The 21,656-nt window shown below is 30.6% G+C and overlaps 1 protein-coding gene across 3 annotated transcripts; it reads right to left on the reverse strand.

Moving 5' to 3' along the window:
• Positions 1-998: 998 nt before the first annotated feature.
• DML2 (DNA demethylase 2) lies at positions 999-11,853 on the reverse strand. 3 transcript variants are annotated; one of them, XM_019216041.3, is made up of 21 exons: positions 11,344-11,511; positions 10,998-11,098; positions 10,249-10,903; positions 7,742-9,625; positions 7,275-7,670; positions 6,846-6,936; positions 5,599-6,706; positions 5,273-5,352; positions 5,100-5,184; positions 4,923-5,014; positions 4,786-4,854; positions 4,552-4,588; positions 4,385-4,467; positions 3,473-3,940; positions 3,285-3,321; positions 3,138-3,195; positions 2,734-2,873; positions 2,572-2,637; positions 2,358-2,472; positions 2,239-2,277; positions 999-1,328 (listed from the first exon to the last, which is right to left on the reverse strand). In XM_019216041.3, exons 3-21 carry the CDS (start codon positions 10,739-10,741, stop codon positions 1,195-1,197), a joined length of 5,475 nt encoding a protein of 1,824 aa, XP_019071586.2. In that variant the 5' UTR covers positions 10,742-10,903; positions 10,998-11,098; positions 11,344-11,511; the 3' UTR covers positions 999-1,194. The 3 variants fall into 3 exon arrangements, with proteins under 3 accessions (XP_019071586.2, XP_069146257.1, XP_004249459.4); XM_069290156.1 differs by having other exon boundaries at positions 11,222-11,463; XM_004249411.5 differs by lacking the exon at positions 10,998-11,098 and having other exon boundaries at positions 11,344-11,853.
• Between the last annotated feature and the right edge of the window lie 9,803 nt (positions 11,854-21,656).

A 21,656-nucleotide genomic window follows, 5' to 3' on the forward strand; every position in this document is an offset into this window, starting at 1 on the left:
GAATCGAGTTACCTTGTAGCTGAGCCGAGTTAGATTCAGGATTCGAACTCGTACGTCTCTCATATCTATTATTTATTGTAGTCGAATGTTATGAGTTCAATGGATCGAGTTACATCTGAGGCGAGAGGATGCAGATATCTGAATACGAAGGTACATTGGTTAACATTTTTATGCTGTGTTTACTATTTTGATATTTGAGTAAGGTTTATCGATTATGCGTGATGATTAATGTGCAATTTATTATCAATATGTGATGATTCGTGATTCTGTGTAGTTCCTTTTGTAATTGTTAGTCCTGAAAAAAGCATTAGTATCGCCTATTTATGTGGTTATGATCAAATGTGAAGCTTCATCTGGGTGAATTGTTGATAATTCTGTTCTTATTGTGTTCCCCTTCTCTAACTGTTTGAAAATGTGCATACACTCGATAAATTGTTGTTGTATAAATGGTTGAGTTCAGAATCATGTATATGTAAATATGCGAAAAAAGTTGTGAATAGTATCTGTGTGCAGTAACCACTTTTGAACCAACTCGATCGATGTAAATGTTGAATCTACCTCTGTGCTTGTTCAGGTTAAGAACTTGTCATCAAAATTGCTGAAATTGAATGTAGTTTTTTTCTCAGCTTCACGAAGTTGCAAGCTAAAACAATCCTCTTTTTCCAGTTAACGCACGTAGTTTTAGTGAGATTTCAGTACGTTAAGATACCATTAGCAGTAGCAGGTGCATTAACATGTTTAGTTTTGAGTAGTACTATTACTTCAAAGTTCAAACTATGTGTAGCAAAGAACTTATAATACTACAATGCTGTCCAGTTTAGGGCTGTTACGTAACACAATGCGGTGTTGTTGCTACCTGAAGAAAGATAATGGGGCTCTGTAAGTCTGTTATACATGCCCATATATAGATCTGATTTTCCTACTGGTGTCAATGTAGTTTTCTTTCCCTCGACTTGAAAGAGAAAGGAGATGTAAATTGCGGACTTCAAGCGAACTAATTGAGAATAAACTGATTGAATAATTCAATAAATTGTTGCTAACTAAAGAAACTCCATAACCTAAAAAAAACTTATTATCTCATTTACAAGTTAACCAGATACACCTATCTTCTTTTTACCGACTGGAATAGAACTACATGATATTGAATGTTGTTAGATTGTTTTGGCTTTGGCATGAGTACTTGGGTAGCTATGTTCAGGAGGCTACTCCTTTGTCTTCATTTGTTTTCCCATTAGTCCTATTTAACTTGCTGGCTGGAAAATGGAACCTTGCCAATAGCGGTCGAGGTGCTCGTGTCTTATGATCAAATCCTCGCACACAAACAAACCCTGAGAAAAATACAATATCTATTCATCAGAAAAGCAAAAAGGTTTTGCAGCAGGGGACGTCAAACTCTTCTTGTTAGCTAATATTCTATTGTCATAGCCAAAGTTTCCCATTTGTCCAAATGCTTGTGGAACAAAATATTAATTGTCAAAAATGGTGCATTTTTTACTGTTATTGTATACTTTTAGTACTTATGTCAGACCTTTTGTAACATATGTTCAAAACCAGTGTCCTTTTTCAAATGAATCTTACAGCTATGTGTGTGTACCTCATTCCTGCTTCATATGTACCAAAAAAAGAGTCCTAGTAACGCTTATTGTCCAAAGGGTCTCACTCTTTAAATTGAATAGATAATGTTGAAAACAAGATTCTTGTTCATAGAGTGTAAACTGTACAGAAGTCATTTTTGCATTGAAATCAATCATCACATGAATTAGACAGAATAGAACAACATAAATTGTCATTGTATACTACCATAGTCCTAAGCTAAAAGTACATCTATTGTATATTCTAGACCCTAGCTTAGAGGACCTTTTTTTGGGACTCAGATTGGTGAAGGCGAGGGCCGGAGGACTCAAGAGGTAGAAGGCAAACAGAAAATAAATAGGATTCCCAACAAAGGTGAGCATTGTTGATCCTTGTTTCCTATGTTTTAGGTTTGCTCCTGACAATGAGTGGTTATATAATCCTTGTTTCCAAGGTCTTCTGATGCTTCTTTCATTATAAATTTTGACAATGGCATGTTTAAATATAAACAGACTAGACTGTGATCCGTTTTATCTGTGTATTTAACAGGATGGCATCTCAACATTAAGCTAGTTTAACATGTATTTTTCAGGGATTAACATTGTTGAAATGGATAAGAAGCTAGCTTTTCGCTGCAAAAATCTTAAGGATTTTCCATTTACATACCTCTCCAAAAGCAGTGTTGGATACTTTCTGTGTTTAAGCCTGATGAACACAACAAATTTCAATGTTATTTTACTCCCAAAATTTTCTAATGAGTTCCATCAGTTTAGTGGTTCTTTCACCTTTGAATATCGTTGGTATTGAGGTTCCAAAGTAGACAGTCCGCCGTGGGAGATTCCACAGCCAATCCCTTGGAACATTGATTGGGTTAAGGCTGGAGTCATGGTCTGCGAACACCTGAAAAGTAACTTCTATCAATGAAAATTACAATACTTGATGCGAAATCTAGTCTTTGACGTGTGGAGCTGTAAATGAGCTAAAAGTTGGTTATATTACCTCATTGACCTGAAAGTATGTACCATTGAGCGGAAAGCTTCCTCTTGTAGCTGTTCGGCATGGTATCTATTGACAAGAACAATGATTAATCATACTGTATGTATCATTTTGGCCGTTTACTCATATGAAATGACCACTATTAGAGTCTATGGATTTTCTTACCAGAAGAGTCCCTCTTACTGTTTGAGATTGTGCTTCACGTATGCTGTTGCATGAGGAACAAGTCTCATCTTCACATAGTTCGCCAGATTCTTGAGAGTTGCACTGAGTTTCTGGAGGTTGCATTGAATTTGCTGTTTCACCTGATATGAATTTGATACAAGCGATGAAATCAGTCAAGTGCTGAAATGGGGATATGAAAATTAACTGATATTACCTACAACTTAAACAAAGCCATGAAATTTGTACTCTATATTTACCAACGTGATAGCTACATCAATAGTTTCTTAAGCATGACCTAGCTAATTCATTTATTTTCCACATTACAAGAAATAGTGGAAGGAAGCCTTCCAAAACAAAATTCTTCAATATATAGCATTAGTGCATTACAGTTCTTGTGATCATACCCGGTGTCCAAATAGCAAGAAGATAGGAAGAAGGATCATCTGGTTCTCTTTTGTCCAACTGCAAAATGAAAAATGTAATTCTCTGGAGGATTAGTTTTATATCTGCTTGGCTGCTGGTTATATGTTGGACATAAAACTAATACTAACCCCTTCCAAAAGAGGATGAGAATCTGGAAGTTCATAGCTGTAGGAGGAAAAACAATTGATAGTTAGTCCAAAAAGTTCTTTAAACATTGTATTACCTTGAAAAGTACAGTCTATCCTTGACTCTTGTTAGTGCTTCTTTGGCAGCATAATTCTATTTTTATGATGTAAAATCAGGATGGTTTACTTACACTTGATGTTCAGTTCTGAGCCGGCTAACATTCTTAAGTTTAGGCGTGGGAATTGATGCAGCTTCTGAAGTCAAAGCTACTAAGGCATTTGACATTTCTACCTGATGAAGCTCCATATTGTTTTCCACGTACTTCTTTACATTTTGAGTGAACTCTGCCATATTCAATTCAATCATAGGAATTTCATTAGTATCTTCAAAGTAAGCGTCCTCTATGTCGATTTCTGGTGCTTTTATTTGCTCTTGCTCAGGTGTGGATGGAACTTCAACAATGGGCTCTGGTGTTGCTGGCACTTCAATAATAGGAGCTGAATTGATCAATTTCTGATTCTCCACTGGTTGTTGATTACCCGGAGGTAATGGCAGAGGCAGGTGAGTGAAATTTTCCCTTGGATTGTTGTTAGTGGCTTTCTGTTCTGTTGCACTGACAATGCTTTTTTCTTCCGGCGCGGGAAGGGCAAGCCTTGCACTGAATGAGGCATTTTTATTAGGTCAAGTTTATGAAATACAATGTATCTGACTGTTTAAAGTTTATACAGATAAAATAGTCATTCAAGTCTTATAGTCTCAGACTCTCAGTCAATGTGCTTGCAGTACGGATATCATTAATAAGCTAGTTAATTTAAGAAGCCATCTAAAAAATGGATGCATCTAAAATTTTTAGCATGAAATTGCTTTATCAGTGAACAAAATTTTATATACTAGAATGCATCATGGTTATATTTTAATATATTGGAGGGTTAGCTTGCAATGGACAATTCACTGCCACATAGTAGATTTTTTATACCAAAAACATTGTAGACCTATGATCCTTTGGGTTTGAGTAAATAGTTTATGTATAAGAAGCAAGATAGTTGGACAAACAGGACAGAAGTATTTTAGCTGCAGAAAGTATAAATAGTAGTATGCTAACCTTGCAAATGCACTTGCAAAGTGTCTGCATTCTCCTCTCAATGGACATGCATTGCAATTGGGTTTGCTTTTTGTACAGAAGACCTACATGAAATGTAAGAGTGCCTTTAGCCTTTGATTCTAGATATCTATAACTTTTAGGAGATATCATCTAATATATTGACATACCTTCCCAAAGGTGATCATATGATAATGTAGCTCATATCTGTAAGTAAGATCTTATATTAATGGACGATTAGATTGGAAGAAAAATAAAATCATTTCTAAACAATCTTAGTACGAGTAAACAATACTTTACATCATTTGATTATTACCAAAAGATTGTCATTGGATTACTTACTTTTAGTTACAATCAGAGCTCGACATCTGTCTATATATATATGTTTAATAGATGCTACTTACAATGTTCTTTGATCAAGCTTGCAGAGTCGTGGCCATAGGTACTGTTGAATTGACTCCAGTATTGGGTACCTGTAGGAATACCACAGAGTTAGCCTTGCACTATGTATGCTTAAAGATTTAGATTCATGAATACTCACAGTTCCAGAAGATGCAACTGTAGTGACTCAGGCAATGGCTGCAGGGGCACCCATCCTAGTCTAACAGCTATACGCCCTACATTTACGTCAACCTTATCATAGAAACACAGAAATTAGTGTAATGAAATGACTGTTTCTCGTATATTTAACTCATCCGGAATTGGTTTTAGGTCTTACAGGGAAAGCAAGGTGATGAAGTGTTAAAAGTCTCACACACTCCACGCTCTTTAGACCCAAGCCCCTTATGCTCAGTAGATACTCTCTGAAACCATACATTTGAACTTTGTTATAGTTTGTACATGACTAGAATCTTACACAAGGGAGATTATTTGGAATAATTGCTGGCTTACTTTGCTTTGTCTGGTGGAACATCTCTCAGCCATTCAAGATCAATGCTTCCATGATCACTAACAATCCGGTTAAGAAAAGCCTGCAATAGCAAGTTTATTTTTTAAAATAGAGCAATCACATGGGGATTTCAGGCAAAATAAATACTGTAGATGTATATTTTCTATAGTACGCAAGGGAAGATCGTGTACAATAGACCCAATTTGGTTTGGCCCTTCTGCGGAACCCACACATAGCAGGATCTTAGTACTATGGACTGACATGCATATATTCTCTTGTCATCAGAGATTGCAAAGAAGGTTATGCAATGCAATACTCATGTGTGTACCTGGATTCTCTCTGCTAGCTTGTTGTTCATTCCTCGTTCTCTAATTGTATGGGCTATCTCATTAACATTTGCACACCTCACTGCTTCATAGTCCAGTGAATCCATTGTGTTTGCTGTCCTTTCTCTTTTCTTGCCGTTTGCCTGGGCCTGTAACCGTAAGCTGTCCCAATCAATGTTCTCTTTCTCCTTCCCAAGCTGTCCATTTTTTGCTTTAGAAGGATTGTCATTTACTTTGTCTACTTTGCTATGAACATGATTACTGTCATTTTTCAAGCTGGACTCCAAACCTCTTTGCTCAGGCTTGCATGAATCAAAAACTATGCTGGCCCTTTCTGTGACATTTACAATGGTCTCTGAACAGGCTGGGGCTTCAGGAACTTGCTGGACATTGCTATTGCTATCTTCAGTTGGAAATTGTAGTTCAACATTGTCTTCTGCATCAGTCACTGTCTCTATGTCCAACTTATTTTGAGGGGTTGTGTACAGTGCTGAATGTGCAGATTCTGCTGACAATACACTTTTTTTGGGGGAAATAAGTTCCTTTTCAAGGAATGGAACGTTTTCACCTTCTTGTAGATGTTCAGTGCACCTGGTTCCTTGTGCTCCTGAAGTTCCTGCCATCTGTAATAGCTTCAAAAAAGAAGTGGAGCTGCAAAAGTTGCTTGAGTCAGTTCCTTCTGAAGCTTGAATAACTGCAGAGATCTCAGAAGAAACAACAGAACTCGGAGAAGAAGGCAAATCATTCAACTCTTTTCGATCTTGGGAACTTGTAACTGTTGATCCATGATACAGATCTGAGCCTTCTCTAGAAGAATCTGATTGCAGAATTACAGAACATTCTGCTGATTTTATGCATTCTGTGCTATTTTCACTTGATTCAGAGTCATTGACAGCTGGTTTTTCTTCATTTGAATCTGTATTATAGACTCCTGAAGAATCCTGACAATGGGTTGACTGATTTGGTTGATCTTCATACCATCTGATGGAAACATTGGGGTCTGTTGCACACTCTTCAGGTTCTTCAATTATAATACCTGTATTTCCTTCATGCTTCTGAGTACTGTCTGTTTTCAGAGGAAAGTGGGCAGCGAGTGACATGAATGCAGAACTGGAAATAGGATAAAGTAAATAGTTTTAGGGACAAAAGTGGGCTAAGCAATATGTTGGCATTCCATCTTTGAATGTTTAGGAATTTGCTGGAAGACAGGAAAAAAATTCCAAAACTGTAGAAGTTTATAGCAGCTTACCTAGAAAGGTGATCTGAAACATTCTGTGTAAGATATACCCCAACCACAGAGTCCACAACAGATCCCTTCCAAGGTGAGAAGCGCCTGTCTCCTGACTCACCCAAAAAAGAAGAGAATAAAGTTTATGGTTATTACAACAGAAAAAACAGGTCACTTTTTGATATGGCATGTTTAAACTCCTAAAGTGTTCCTAGGGAAATATAGTAAGGGTATGTGAATCTTGGTGTGCAAGATCAACATCTAGTTGATGTCTCACTTTTCAATTCTTTTATATTACCACATGGTGAGTCACAGATTAATGATATAAGCATACCCATTCTTATCTTATTTAAACTAGCAATATCTTCTTCTACCTATGTTTCTACTGAAGGAATCTAGCTGGCAATTTGACCTAGCCACTAGGAAAGGTTGAAGACTTTGCACAATTACCTTGGACAAGACGCATGCGTGCAATAAATGAGTCTGCTCTACTATTAAACACTCGACGTTCTTCCTCCCACCAGTTAGCCTTGTCTTCATCTGTTCCATCAATGCCTTCACTGTTTATATCTTGCAGCAAAAGCTTCCATACCCTATCAGTCTCATCATCAACATCAACTTTTGGCCGTGGTTTTCGTTTTCTAACTAACGAACTTCCAAAAGGGACAATACTTCCATCTCTTTGATAAAGAACAAGAGCACTCTCCCTTTGAAACTTGGTGTGGTAGGTGATTCCATGTGGACCTTGATTTTGGCTGCTTTCTCTATTTAAATCAAGAAGCCGCAAGCGTTCTGCAATTTCATCGATTGGAGACATGCCTCTCCATGTTAAAGCTGGCAGAGAACCTGCATTCAATGTTGTTAGCAAGAAAAGAGTTATGATATAATTGATAGTTAAAGTATATGCCTTTATGTACCCCTTGCATTTTTTGCAACATGTTGATGGGTATATAAGTTGGAAGCTGCCGAGCTGACAAGGATGCTCTTCTTTGACTGCCTTTTTTTCTTCGTTGCTGCTTGGGTGTCTGCAATTGGAGTTCCCATGCATGCACTGGATAGATGTGAAGTTTTATATCTTTCTCCAAATCCATATTTTGTTAATTCTTTAGATGTGGAAGTTGGAAATTGTTTGTAAATTTCATGCAGAGATGCAATGTCATGTACTTGAGTTGGGCCGTTTGATATCTTGTTCCTCAACCTCTCTGCTTCCACAAATGCTGGCATAACATTGGAATTCCACATTCCATAATTGCCTATATTGGTTGCAGAATTGTTACTAGGGGAACCACTGATATAGCACTGAGATGAAGAAACGTAGTTAGTTTCACCAGTAAAAAGTTTGATGTAAGATGATGTTGAGATGTGGCCCTTTTCTGCTCTCATTTTCTTGTAAATAGCAGGAAAATGCATCCCTACATTACTATAAACATCAGGTTTATTTGCTGGAAGAATTGCTTGATAAGCCTGCATAGAATTGAAATACGTCCCTTTGGCATTTATGCTGTAGAATTGTGCTTCATCAGTTCTACATGAATGCTGTCTTTTCAAGCCTTTCCCATGTGGTAAGCATGAACTGCTGCCGCAGTTGGAATTCAGGTTCTGTGGTGTCATTTGTAATATGCTTGCCTGTTTATCATGAGTTACATCTGAAAAAATGATTCTGCTATTTCCTCTTGTGCTTTCATTGTGATTCCCAACCATGGCTTTGTCATGATTCCAGCCAACCTTGTCCGGAGTTGGAGGACTAGGGTACTGCATTCTAGGCTGTGATAAGTAATTTCTCACCTCTTGATTCAGGGAGCGGGTGATGTTATGAGTTATGCCCATTTCTGTTTCTTCACTTGTGGTTTCTTTACCTTGTCCAAGCTGAACAGACTGTGCTGTTGACCCAGAGTTATTTGCATGCAAATCCAAAGTTGACGGCCTGTATGATGAATACTCATCACTTGCTTGGCTTTCCAATTCAAAACTCAATGATTTCCTGCAGGATTTTCTAGAATGAGGAACTTCTGACGGGTCATTTGTTCCACTGCTTCCTTCTTCAGAGAGTTTTTCCATGCTCATGTTAACTTGATTTGTTCTGACATTCCTTTTTGCTGTTGGAGTTTCTTCAGAACTGGGAGCCTTTCCCACATGAAAAGTTGTGTTCTTTACCTCTTCTGTGGAGGTGGCTGCAGGTGTGCCAATTGTTACACTGCTTCCTTCTTCAGAAGGTTTTTCCGTGCTCTTGTTCACTTGATTTCTTCTGACATACTTCCTTTTTGCTGTTGGGGTTTTCTCGGAACTAGGAGGCTTTCCCTCGTGACAAATTGTATTGCTTACCTCATCTGCAAAAGTGGCTGTAGGTTCGCCAACCTTGTTTCTTCGGACATATTTCCTCTTTTCTGTCTTTGTCTCCTCTGCACCAGGCTGCTTTTGGATTTTTGGTTTAGGAGTCCTTTTAGGCTTGTCTTCTACAACCACTTTGGGCCTGTGCTTTCTTCGTCTTGTTTTTTGCTCTGGTGTATTATTCAGTTCAGTATCCAGTTTGCCTTCCAAGATCAGCACTGACTGCTCTTTATTCTGTTGGAGTTCATTTGCTTCAGCTCCCTTTATTATATCCTCATTTGACTGTATAACTCTTGCTGCGGTTGTCACATTAATATCTAGGTTTGATGCATTAGATGCTTGCCCTTTAATCTTCATCATATCTGGTGTTACTGGTTCAAACTGGAATTGGATGTTGCTGCTCAAGGTTGCACCCGTCATTTTTGGTGGTGAATTCAAGTTGAAAGGGAAGCTGGATAAAATAGAGCTTTCATCTGCACAATGAGTTCTCTTATGTCATATTAATTTATCAAGGAAATAATCTCAGACTTGAAGCAACAAATTTCTTAAGATTTTGACATGTCACCTAGATCATGATATTGTGATGCTTAGCCGACCTGTTTTCATGGAAATGAAACCAAAACAAAACATGTTGGAGCAATCAGAGATAACAATAGGATAATTTGACTCGGAATGACACTCTAACAGTTGAACACTCAATCAGAGAAGCACAGTATCATGGATCATATATGTGACCTTTTGTTTCCATTTTGATTATGTTCTAGGATACATTATTTTAGTTGAAATGGAACTTCAGTAAGTATTCACAGGGTTGTTCAATTCAACATGAGCTGATTCGTGCATGCTGTGCATTCAAATTGTTAGTAGATGTAAGATTCAAATTACCAAAGAATGATACTGAACTTGTTATATTTCATTGTCAAACATTTTGCAGGTCTTACAATGCACAAAGACAAAGTTGTGTTAATGAGGCAGGTAAAAAGAAGCTCTTGACATATACATGGAATGCAATTATTGTAATCTGAAAATCCTCCAAGCAGTAGGGTCATTACAATTAACAGAAATGAATGAATCAATGACTACTTCAATTTTCTACCTGCATTCTGAGTATTGATGAGCGGTTGGAAAGAACTCTTCACACTATAAGCTGTTTCATCAGCTGGCGTGGTGCCACTGCCACCAGCATGTGCCATCGCCAACAGATCCCCGAAAGACATACTACTCCACAATTCTACATTATCACTAGGGAAGTTATTGTACATATTTATACCACCTCCACACATTTCAGACTTTGTTCCCACTACTGCTTCCGAGGTCGTGAAGCACTGATCTTCTACTGAACTTGTTGAACCGCGATTTGCAGCAGCATTTTGAGCTTCAGCTGTGCTTCCATTAGCATGCTCTACAGCATTTTGAGCTTCAGCTGTGCTTCCATTAGCATGCTCTACTGCTTGTTTTCTTTGCAAATCTGACAAATCAACTTGAGCTTGCTGGTTTTCCTGTCCTGTACTGCAAATTGGTGGCGATTCGGCAAAACCTGGCTTCCCTGGAGTTGCTGGGATCCATGAACTGCCTTGGCCTGTTTCCATTCTGCAGTTCTGCAAACTGGTAAAAATCCAATCTTTTTTCCCCTTTTTATTTTCTTCAATTTGACATAATGAATTTCTTATGAGAAAAACTCAACCAAAGATACAGGGCTTAGATAAGGTTTTATTAATTCTGAAGTACCAAATCTGTTTTATGAAATCATCCTGCAAAAAAAATTAAAGATGAAATGACCCAAATTAAAAAAAAAAAAATCCCAGAAATTACAGAAAAACATAAACAGAATTTCAGAAACTCTACCAAAATCAGAATTTATCAACAGTCCCATTCAAATTTGTGAATTTACATCAACTGATTCATTTTATCACAGATCCCCAAAGACCAAAATCAGAATGTAGATTCTACATCAAAACAATAAATCCCAATTTTTTGTCAAATTCAAGAAATGAGTAACAAAAATTAGGACTTGATCAGTGAAAATTTCAGCAAACCGACAGAACATTAAATTCTACATCAAACCTCACCTCAAAAATCCCATTTTGTTCTTCAATTTCATAATGTAAAAAATTTAGAATTTTTTTTTGTATATATAACTGGTAAAAGAAGTGTAACTTAATTGTAGAAATCTCAGCTGAATTTTACTCACCTGAAAATGGATCTTTGAAGGAGATCTCACAGAATGGTAGAAGAGATATTCCTGTGGGTGGGTGAGAGAAAATAGGAAAGAAGCTGAAAACAGAAATACACAAGGGATTATTCATAGACTGGAATAAACCTCATTTTTACCGATAAATATGTATGTTTTTCTCGGTAAACTGTTAGTGATATTTTAATTATACTTATATATTTTTAAAATTAATTTAGTAAAATGATAAATATTTTCTTTATATTTATTTAAAAATTCTCGAGTTTAAATTTATGCAAATTCATTTTACTCCAGATTTACTGACGTGAATTCAAAATTTATCGATACAAATTTAAATTTAATTTAATTATAATCTGAAAAAAAAGTTGTGAGAAAAAAAGGCTTTAAAGTTAAAAAAGATTAACTACAGTTAAAGTGTTAAATCTCTGTGAATTCGTTTAATTTGGGTCTTGACCACGTGCCGTGTAAGGAGAGTGGTCCTGCTTCGCATGTTTTCATGCTACTTATATTGTTAAAGTTAGCCGTTAGGGAAGTAGTAGTTATAACTAACTTTCGGAGGCGAATTCAGAATTTAAAACTTATAAAATTTTTAATATTATTTTAATAAACTTTTGTCATATAGTCACACAGGTCTAGTCACAGGTTGTTATATATATTATATATTATATATATCATTTATGTTAAGTAGTTGCTTGAGTATGTTATTTAAAGTTATCATTTTTTTTAAAGAATTGATTTATAAATATATATTTTATTATTTATTATTTTTAATTTTAACAAAGAAAGAGATGATGTTTTTGGAGTGAACGAATTATATGTATCATGTGAAAAAATTATATTAAATAATAGCTAATTGTTATCATATTGAGTAGTAATTTTTTATAATGTTATGTGTATTTTAAAGTTTGTAACTATAACTATTTATTTATCAAAAGAATATAGAGTATTGATTCTTTAATCTGGTGTCGTAAGATATTCTGATATCTTGTTTATGATTTATGATTTATGATTTACTTATTTGGTAAGATTAAATAAGAATAATTTTTTTCTTATAAATATCACAATTTGTAGGTTTTATTTTGTGAAAAAATATAACTTGAGAAATTTAAATTGCATGTCTTAATTAAATGTCAATTTCAAACCAATCTATTTTCAAATAATGTTTAAATAAGGTCTAAATTAGATATAGAACATGTGTTTTACATATACCTTTATCACAAGAAAAAATATGAGATATCTAAATCATACAAGTAAAGAGATCTATTCATTTTTTTTTTAAAAAAATTGATAATAAAAATAAAAATATATCTAATATAAATTTATAAATAAAATTTGAAGAGGATATAATAGATTTTGTTCTTTAAAAAAATCTTTAGCTTTAGCCTTTAGTAATGCTTGTCAACGCAATGTTAAAGAGGAAGTAAACTATTGAAGTGAAGTAGATACAAATAATATTTAATAAATCATTATATAGCACTTACAAAAAGAAACAACAACAACAATATGTTTTTGGTGAACTGAAGATGTGTGTATGTTTTATTTGAACAGTTCTCTTTAATACTTTTTTGATTTTATCATGTGTTTACTATATTAAATTAATTACATGGTAAATTAAATTATCTATGAATATTTATCATATATAGTTAAGGAAGTGAGAGTTATAACTGTTTTTTATGAGCGTTAAGCAAGTAATATGTCATTTATTAAAAGAAAAAGGTAATATGTCACAAGTTAATTTTTCAAATTATCACTTTAGAAATAGAAATCGTAATTTTTATACCAAAAGCATCTACTAAATAACTTAATTAAAGTACAAAATCTCCGAAACTTCCTCCTTGTTTTTTTTTTGTGGTTGTTAGTTTTGTTTTTGGGTTTTGTATTTTATTCTAAAGATAAATTTTATTTTATGGAAGTTTTTTTTTTCAAAATTAGAATTAATTACTTTTTTTTACAAGAGGGTATAAAGTAGTTTTTACACGTCGATTTTGATGGTTTGTTTCAAATTCAATTTTTTAAAAATTTTTCTATCAAATAATATTAATGTTATACTCTTCATCACAATTTCCATTAGTCAAGCTTTTTGAGAAGTAAAAAGTATCTATTTTCTTAAGAGAAGTGATTATTATAATTAGATATTTAGAACCCATTTATATAGGCAAAAATATTTTTAAGTAAAAAATTAATCACAACTTTAAATGACTTTTAAGTAAAAAAAAAAAAGAAAAGTAGTGTAGTCATACTTTTAGTTTTTAACTTGTTTAAGTCATTTTTAACTTATTTTATTTTTTTTTTTAATTTTTTCAAACACACACAAAACTAATATTAACTTATAAGTAGGTTTGATTAACTTTTAAATCAATTCAAATTGGATTTTAATTAGTATTTGTTTTTTTTTGATAAAAAATGTTTAAATTGTAACGAGCTTTTTTAAAAAATTGAAAAGAGTAATTTTTATTTTCAGTTCTTATATGGATAATTTTTTAGGTTGATTAATTAAATTTAAATTATTATTCTTCAAAAATATTATTTCAAAAGCCAATTTTTTTATTTTTACCGAAAGATAAGCAAGTTTTAGAATTTTGACGAAAAAGGTTATGTTTTGAAGGCGTTAATTTAATTTTTTTTTTGTTGGTCCTTTCATTGCGTAATTGACGGTGCCGTCAGTTTCGCCGTTAGTGGTCCCGTTTCAGTAGTACAATTATACACGTAAAGAATTTGCTGAATTTAGTATAAAGTTTTAATGAGATGGTGGTGGGGGTTGTAATCTACTGTATTTATTTTTTATTCGGTACAAAATACAATTATGAATTGTTTATTACTTTTGTATATTTGGTGTCATATTGTAGGTGATAGTATTTTAGTGATTCATTTCTAAGAAATTCATTGAACATGGTATTATAATCATTGTTATTGTTATTCTGATTGGACATCATCAATCTTCTTAATTGCAGCACAACCAAAAAGCGACATCTTGTCTTATATTGTATTGTTAATTAGAATGAGACGAAAATTTTAAATAATTTATATATTTTATAATTTTTTAATAATTTTTTTGTTTTAAATTATTTATTCCTTTTTTGACATAATAATTTTTTTAAGAAAGTAATTTTTTTTAATTTAAAATGTTATATTTCCTCTGTTTCTATTTACTTATGAAATATATATATTATTTTATTTATCACTTTTAACCAAGGAAGAAAGAATATTTTTTATTATTATATTTAAAATTTATTAACATTGAGTTAATGACTTTGAAAAATATAATGAGTGAATCTATTTGGGATCTTATCAATTTTTTATTTTTCTTTAAATGAAATTGAAGTTTATATCTTTGACTATATTCTATGATATATTTTTTCATCATATTGATAAGTAAAAAATTGAAATTTATAGTACTTTTTATATAGTTTTTAAATATCTAAATTTTTAATGTAAAATGTGAGTTAATTTAATCTAATTTAATATTGAGAAATAGTCAAATTGATTTTTGAAAAGTGCAATATGACAATCAAAAGTGGATAGATGAAGTAGTTATATTCTTAATAATTGTGCCAAGTCAAAATTTAACAAGTAAAAAAAGATGGATGTGTATTAAAAATATGTCAAATTTATTAAAATATTTGTAATTTTGTGATTTTAAACATGTGGAAAATTAAAATTCAATTAAAAAAAGAATTTGATGTATCTCTCAACTTTGTCATTTAGAGCTTATATGCTCCTTCTTATGACAGTAGTTCATATATACTCTTACCTTTATATGAACAATTCACATATATTTCTATCGTTACAAATGAGCTTATATATGGTCTTCATTTAACTAAAATAAAAAATATTTTAAATTTATATTTTTGACTTTTATATAAAATAAATTCATGTAGGTAGGGGTGTGCATTGATCGATTCGGTTCGGTTTTATGTATTATTGGTTCGGTTTATCGTTTTAGGTTTTTAAAAATGTTAAACCAATAACAAAATCCATAAGATATTTTTTATCGGTTTTTGTCTTTAACGGTTTGGCTTTCGATTTAACCAATAAGTAAATACGTATAAATCAAATATATGACTAGTCTAATAAATTTGATCTGAAAACATAATAATGTAACTTTACAAATACTTATAAAATAGAAACAATAATATTAACAAACATGAAAAGAACTATAAAAGTGTAACACAGAGAAATTAAGAAGAATAGGGTTCTTACTTTAGATTTTAATGTTTTGTATGATATGAAATTTTGAACTCAAAGTCATTGTGAAATATGAATTGAAGGCTAAATGACAAAGATAATAACTAGTAAAATATTGAGATTATTATATAATATTGAGATTATTATAATATCGAACTGATAACCCAATAAACTTTTTTATAAAACCATTAAAAAACCGTTAATCCAATAGCCCAATAATAATAAATCAATAACACTTTTATCGATTCGGTTTATTCGTCGGTTCGATTTTTGTACACCCCTACATGTAGGGGTATATATGATCCTTCCAGCAAAGTTTAGGTATATTTTGATCTTTTTTTCACACAAATATAGGTGAAGAATTACACTAGCAACAATCTATTCGATATGTTTTTATTTCAAGAAAATATAATATACATAAATTATACCCTCGCTTTTGTGAATTTTTTTTAATTTAATTTATTTGTTTCGCTTTTATTTGGTACAAAATTTAAGAATCTACTGTTTTTTTTTTAAATTTGTGGTATTAAGTTAATAATCGGTCAAATATATTATAATTTTCTTTAACTTTTTAGTTATAAACAAATTACATAAAACATTGAAACTAAAACAAAAAGTAATACAATAACAATGTATTCAATATAATTTTATTTGAAGAAAGTATGATGAGCAACGACTGTATTTCTATTTTTGTAGAGTTAAAAAATGGTTTCAGATAAGACCTTTTTTGTATGATTTGTATTACAAAAATTGCTTAAAAAAGACCAATTATAGAAAAGTAGCAAAATAACATAATCATAAAGGATGACATTTTTTTAATTTTCTTTTAGTTTCTCATCTTGTGAGACACTATATGTTCTCATATCACTTATTTGAAGGTTAAAAGATTTACTCAATTTGTGAAGTAAAATTATTTTTAAATGGAATTTATGTTGATAGATTTATTTTCTCATCAAGCTAAATTTTAAATTATTGGTTATCTTTTTGATTATTCCTTTTATAATTATGTATCTCGACTCTTTTGTGCATATTCAAATAGTGTAAAGAAATATAATAAGTGAATATCTATTTTGAAAAACATATCTTTTTTGTTTGGATTGATAGTTCAATTTTGAAAAGTCTTATTATTGTATTGAAAACTTAGATTAGACTAGATAGATTTGTTTAAGTGGTAAATTTAACATAATAAAATGAAAAGGGAGTATATATATATATTTTTTTATCTTTTTTGATAGTGGAATTAAAAGAAATAACTGTTTAACTTAAATTTTGGATAAAAGCCTTATTACAGAAACTCAAAAATCCTAAGTAATATTGCTTCTGATTTGAGCTTGGGACTTTCATGTAGACGTTCCAAGTTTGAAATTTCTTTTTAGCGAAAGCAAGAGATTTGCTTTCTGGGTTGAGCTCGTCGACCAAGCTAGCCAAGTGTGGGTTACCTCTCCTATGTGGTTTGTGAGCTATTGCATAGGAGAGGGAGTTTTACCTTGTTCGCACCCGAAAAGTAGCGATTGCGTGTTTCCCTTGTCATAAAAAAAAATTATTTTATTATATTTTTTTAAAAAAGTTTCACAATTTGAAAAATCTACGAAAATTCCTATTCTCTTTATGTGATGTATTAGTTAGATACAATACTATATATGATGTAACGTAACGTAATACATCATTTTATGTGATGCATCAATTCGCTATATCACTAAATATAATGTATCGAAATATTGAGTGATGTATCCAAAATAAAAATGTAATATATTGAAATTTTGAACGATGTATTCAAAATTGAGATATAATATATAGGGACGTTGTAGGATGTATCTAAATTCTACAAAATTTTAAATTTTATAATTAGAAAATAACAAGAATAGAATGTAATATGTTTTTTTTGAAACCTCAGGATAACCCGCAATCGCTATAACATCTGTCATAGCCTCTGCCTTTTGTGTGAGCACTAGATAAATCTCCATTGTGCAATAGCCTGCAAATCACATAGAAAATGTAAACCGTACTAAATAAGCCCTATGTAACAAACTCAACTCATAAGACATTAAAAAGGAATTAATTTCGAATCATCTGTATAGATAACCACGTGTTAAACTAATTGAGTCATTCTAAAAAATTAAAATATCATATTTTTTTAACATTATGAAATTTATGTGGAAAGTCAAATAGTGGGCCATCGAGTATGGGCACCGATTCTCTAGGTGATATTGTGTTGGTGATTCATTTATTCGAAAATATTCAATTGAAAATGATAATATAATCATTGTTGTTGCAACTGTTATTTTGATTGGCTGTCATCAATCTTCTTGGTCAATCAAAAAGTGATATCTTGTCGTACGTTGTCAGAAGGCACAATACGTAAATATATTATTTAATTTGATTTCAATTTTTTATACGTTAGAATTTTTTGTATATATGATTACACATTTAAATTTATATAAAATTAAATGTACTTAGGATTTATTTGATCGTTTGAAGTGTTGTGCAACGAGTTTTAAAAAATAAATATATAATATTTTAATTTCTATTTGAATATCTAAGGATCTAATGGGATTTCAATCTTTTTGTATCAGTATATGATATCTTTATATAGGTATGAACTATGATTTACGGTAGGATGACATTAAACAGTCTTAATTGAATTTAACTTGTCGTATGGAGGCCGTCAAATTACAATATATATATATATATATATATAGTATCGAAGGCAACACATCAATCTTGTGAATAAAATTTTCAAATATTTTAGTGGACGATTCACCTAAAGTTTATTTTACCGTTAAAGATCTTAAAAGAATTTTAGTAAAATTTGTTCTCTTTTTTAATCTATACTTCTATTAGTTGATCTATGCAATATTGTTGGAAAAACTCTATTCAATTATTGATTTCAATCAAATAAATTGTGTTTAGCTTCATGAATGAAAATTATTTTTTTATCATTTTAAGAAGTAGCAATTGTAGTCTATTTTGTTGATGGACATGATATAGTATTATATCTATACATAAATATCAGTCTATTTAAAATTTAATTTTACATAAATCAAATAAATATCATATATTTGCATAACTAGTTAATGATGAAATGAAGTCATTTAATACATGTCGATTATTCCTCAGAAATATACTAGTATATAGTTGTTATAAAACCTTAGTTGTTATTTTTTTTTTGTTATTAAAAACATGTTTTAAGATATCATCATCTTTATTTGTTATTTATGCTAATGGCAAAATTAGTTAAATGTAAGATTAAAATTTAACTAAACTTATTAAATCCAGTTGATCTCGACATCTTCCCTTCTTCCTCTAGAATTAATATGTTACACTTATTACAATTTCAATTTGCATAGAAGCGAATTTAACGTATTAAATAAAGATTTTAGTGGAATGAATAAATTTTTTTTATCTAAGTAAAGATTTTAAATTTAAACATGAATATTAAAAAAATATATAAGAAAAACAAGCTCTTTTTTAAATATCCAAAAAAATTAAATTAATTGATGTCCTAGTGCTTTGGAAAAGCCAGTGTGGGTCACTGATAGGAGTATAGGCAACCGATTACTCAAGTAGTTTAATATCAACTATTGATAGTATATAATTGGTTCATTTCTTTAAAATTTAAATAAAAAATTTGTTGAAAACTATGTGATAATATTATTATTGTTATTTTTATTGTAACTGTCGCATCAACTTTTTGTTCAGGCTATAATAAAAAAGTTACGTCTTGTCTCGTAGTCTGTTTGGTTAATCTTTTAAAATTAATTTATTTTAAATATTATTTTCAATTAATATTTTTTTTACTTTAATTATATATCTTAACTTGATTTAAAATAAAGTTTAAAAAAGTAAAAAGAATTTCTAAATTTAGCGATCTTAAAGTATAAATAAATGTAATGTAGCAAAATATATTTTTATCTTGTGTTGTTAAACATGTCATATGATATATTAACATTAAAGAGTTTTGAAGTTAGATATTTTTAAAAAACACACTAAAAGAAAGACAATTTTTAAAATTACAGATTACTAGAAAAAAAGAAGAAAACAAGTAATTTGAACAGAGTGAGTAATTACTTTTGAAAACTACTAAAATATTAATTACGAGTTAATGACACATAAATAGAGTAAATATTTAATAAAAACATATTTTTCATCCGCTTTTAGTTTTTTTGGAAACAAACTACATGAACTTTTTGATCAATACTTTATGTTCTATTTTTTCATTTTAACATGAGAATAATTGCAATTCATATATATTCATATAGTTTTTAAATATCTAAATTATAAATTTAGAACAATAACTTAATCTATTTTAGTTTTAAATATTAATCAGATAAAATTTTACAAGTAAAATGTGATTAATAAAAGTGAACGAAATATGAATAAATTAGTCAATGAGGACTAAGACTATACGCCTAAAATACTTGCTATTTTTGGAATTAAACATTATATATAAAATTGTTATTATATCAGTAATTTCCATGCGTATTGCCCTTCTTATCAAATTCTTTTGTTACTATCAAGAATTTGCTGGAAAATATCATTATCATCATTTATTTTTATTGGTAAACATTGGACTAAACTTATCACAATTATCATTAATTCTGCAAATTAAACGAACTTAATTAGTTTCAATTTTAAATTTGAGAATTTTTTTACGTGTATTTTTTATTTATCTGTCCATATTAAATATGTCATTTCTCACCAAACTCTAGTCGAAAATGCATTGTATTTTATGGCGTATTTATGCATAATGTATAGTTAACATACATGACATATTTTTATATAGTTAACTTAACTATTTAATAAACAAATGAGGAAAAAAAATCAAATTTAAAATATTTTATTGATAATAATATAGCTTAATACAAGTGTTTAAATAATTGATCCATTTTTCAGACCTGAACATTCGTTATTCCCTAGGTAGAGATTACTCTAGTTCTTCTCATTCTTTAGTAAAGATTTTAAATTCTAACCTTAGATTAAAAAAACACTATGATAAAAATAACTTTTAGCGGTATTAAACATTGATATTAATAAAGAGCGTTAAAGTTTCTATCGATATTAGTTAAGTGTCATTAAAATCAATGTCGCTAAAGGTTTTAGGGACATATACAAAAGTGACAATTGCTGCTAAAATACATATTTTAGCGATAATTAAGAATTAAATGTCGCTAATAGTCATTTTTATTATAATAAAAAATTATATTTGTCTTATGTCACACAAACTTAAATTAATTAAATCTTTGATATATATTCAAATATAATATGGAAAAAATAAATACTTGGAAAAAGCCAATAGTGGACCATTGATAGGACATAGAATAATAGGCAACCGATTGTCTAGGTAATTTTGATAGGCATTAATAGTAATTTTTTATTGGTGCAACTTTTATTTTATTTTTCCAAATTTCAGTTGAAAAAGACAACACAATCATTGTTATCGTTACTGTTGTTCTAACTGTCGCATTAACTTTTTGATACTATCGCAATCAAAAAGCGATATTTTGTCTTATAATTTGTTCGATCAATTTTTAAAGTTAATTATTTTTTTTAGAAAAAAATTATTAAAAAGAATTTTAAAGTAATACAATTTACGTTGACTAATTATTTTGAAATTAGATTTTATTAATATTAGAATAATTATGTGCTTAATTTTTTCATAAAGACTTAGCTAAATAATTTCACGATTAAAAAGAAATATACATTTTAAAGAGACGTTATCACTTTTAGCTTGTTGAAACTTGACGCAAAGAACAAATTATTCCTGCATTTTATGCAAATGACAAAAAAAATGCATGTAACGTCAATTGAAAAATATATTTTTTATGCAAAGAACAAATAGGATACGTAATTTTGTTAAGAATATTATTATTTCGTTAATGATGAATAACACTTTAATTTAAAAATGTGTTTTCATACAACTTATTTGTGAAAAAACAAATATGAGAAATCGAGTTCACTGAAATAGTATACGTAATCTTTTTTTAAAAATATTTTGCTAATTTTGGGGTTGAGCATATTATATAAAATTGTTATCATAATTAGCAATTTCCTTTCGTATTGCCCTTCTTATTAATTTCTTTTGTTCCTTATATTATCAAGAATAAGAGATGGTAGAAAGTATAATTACC

Source organism: Solanum lycopersicum, chromosome 10 (assembly GCF_036512215.1).
Source record: "Solanum lycopersicum chromosome 10, SLM_r2.1".
Lineage (NCBI taxonomy): Eukaryota > Viridiplantae > Streptophyta > Magnoliopsida > Solanales > Solanaceae > Solanum > Solanum lycopersicum.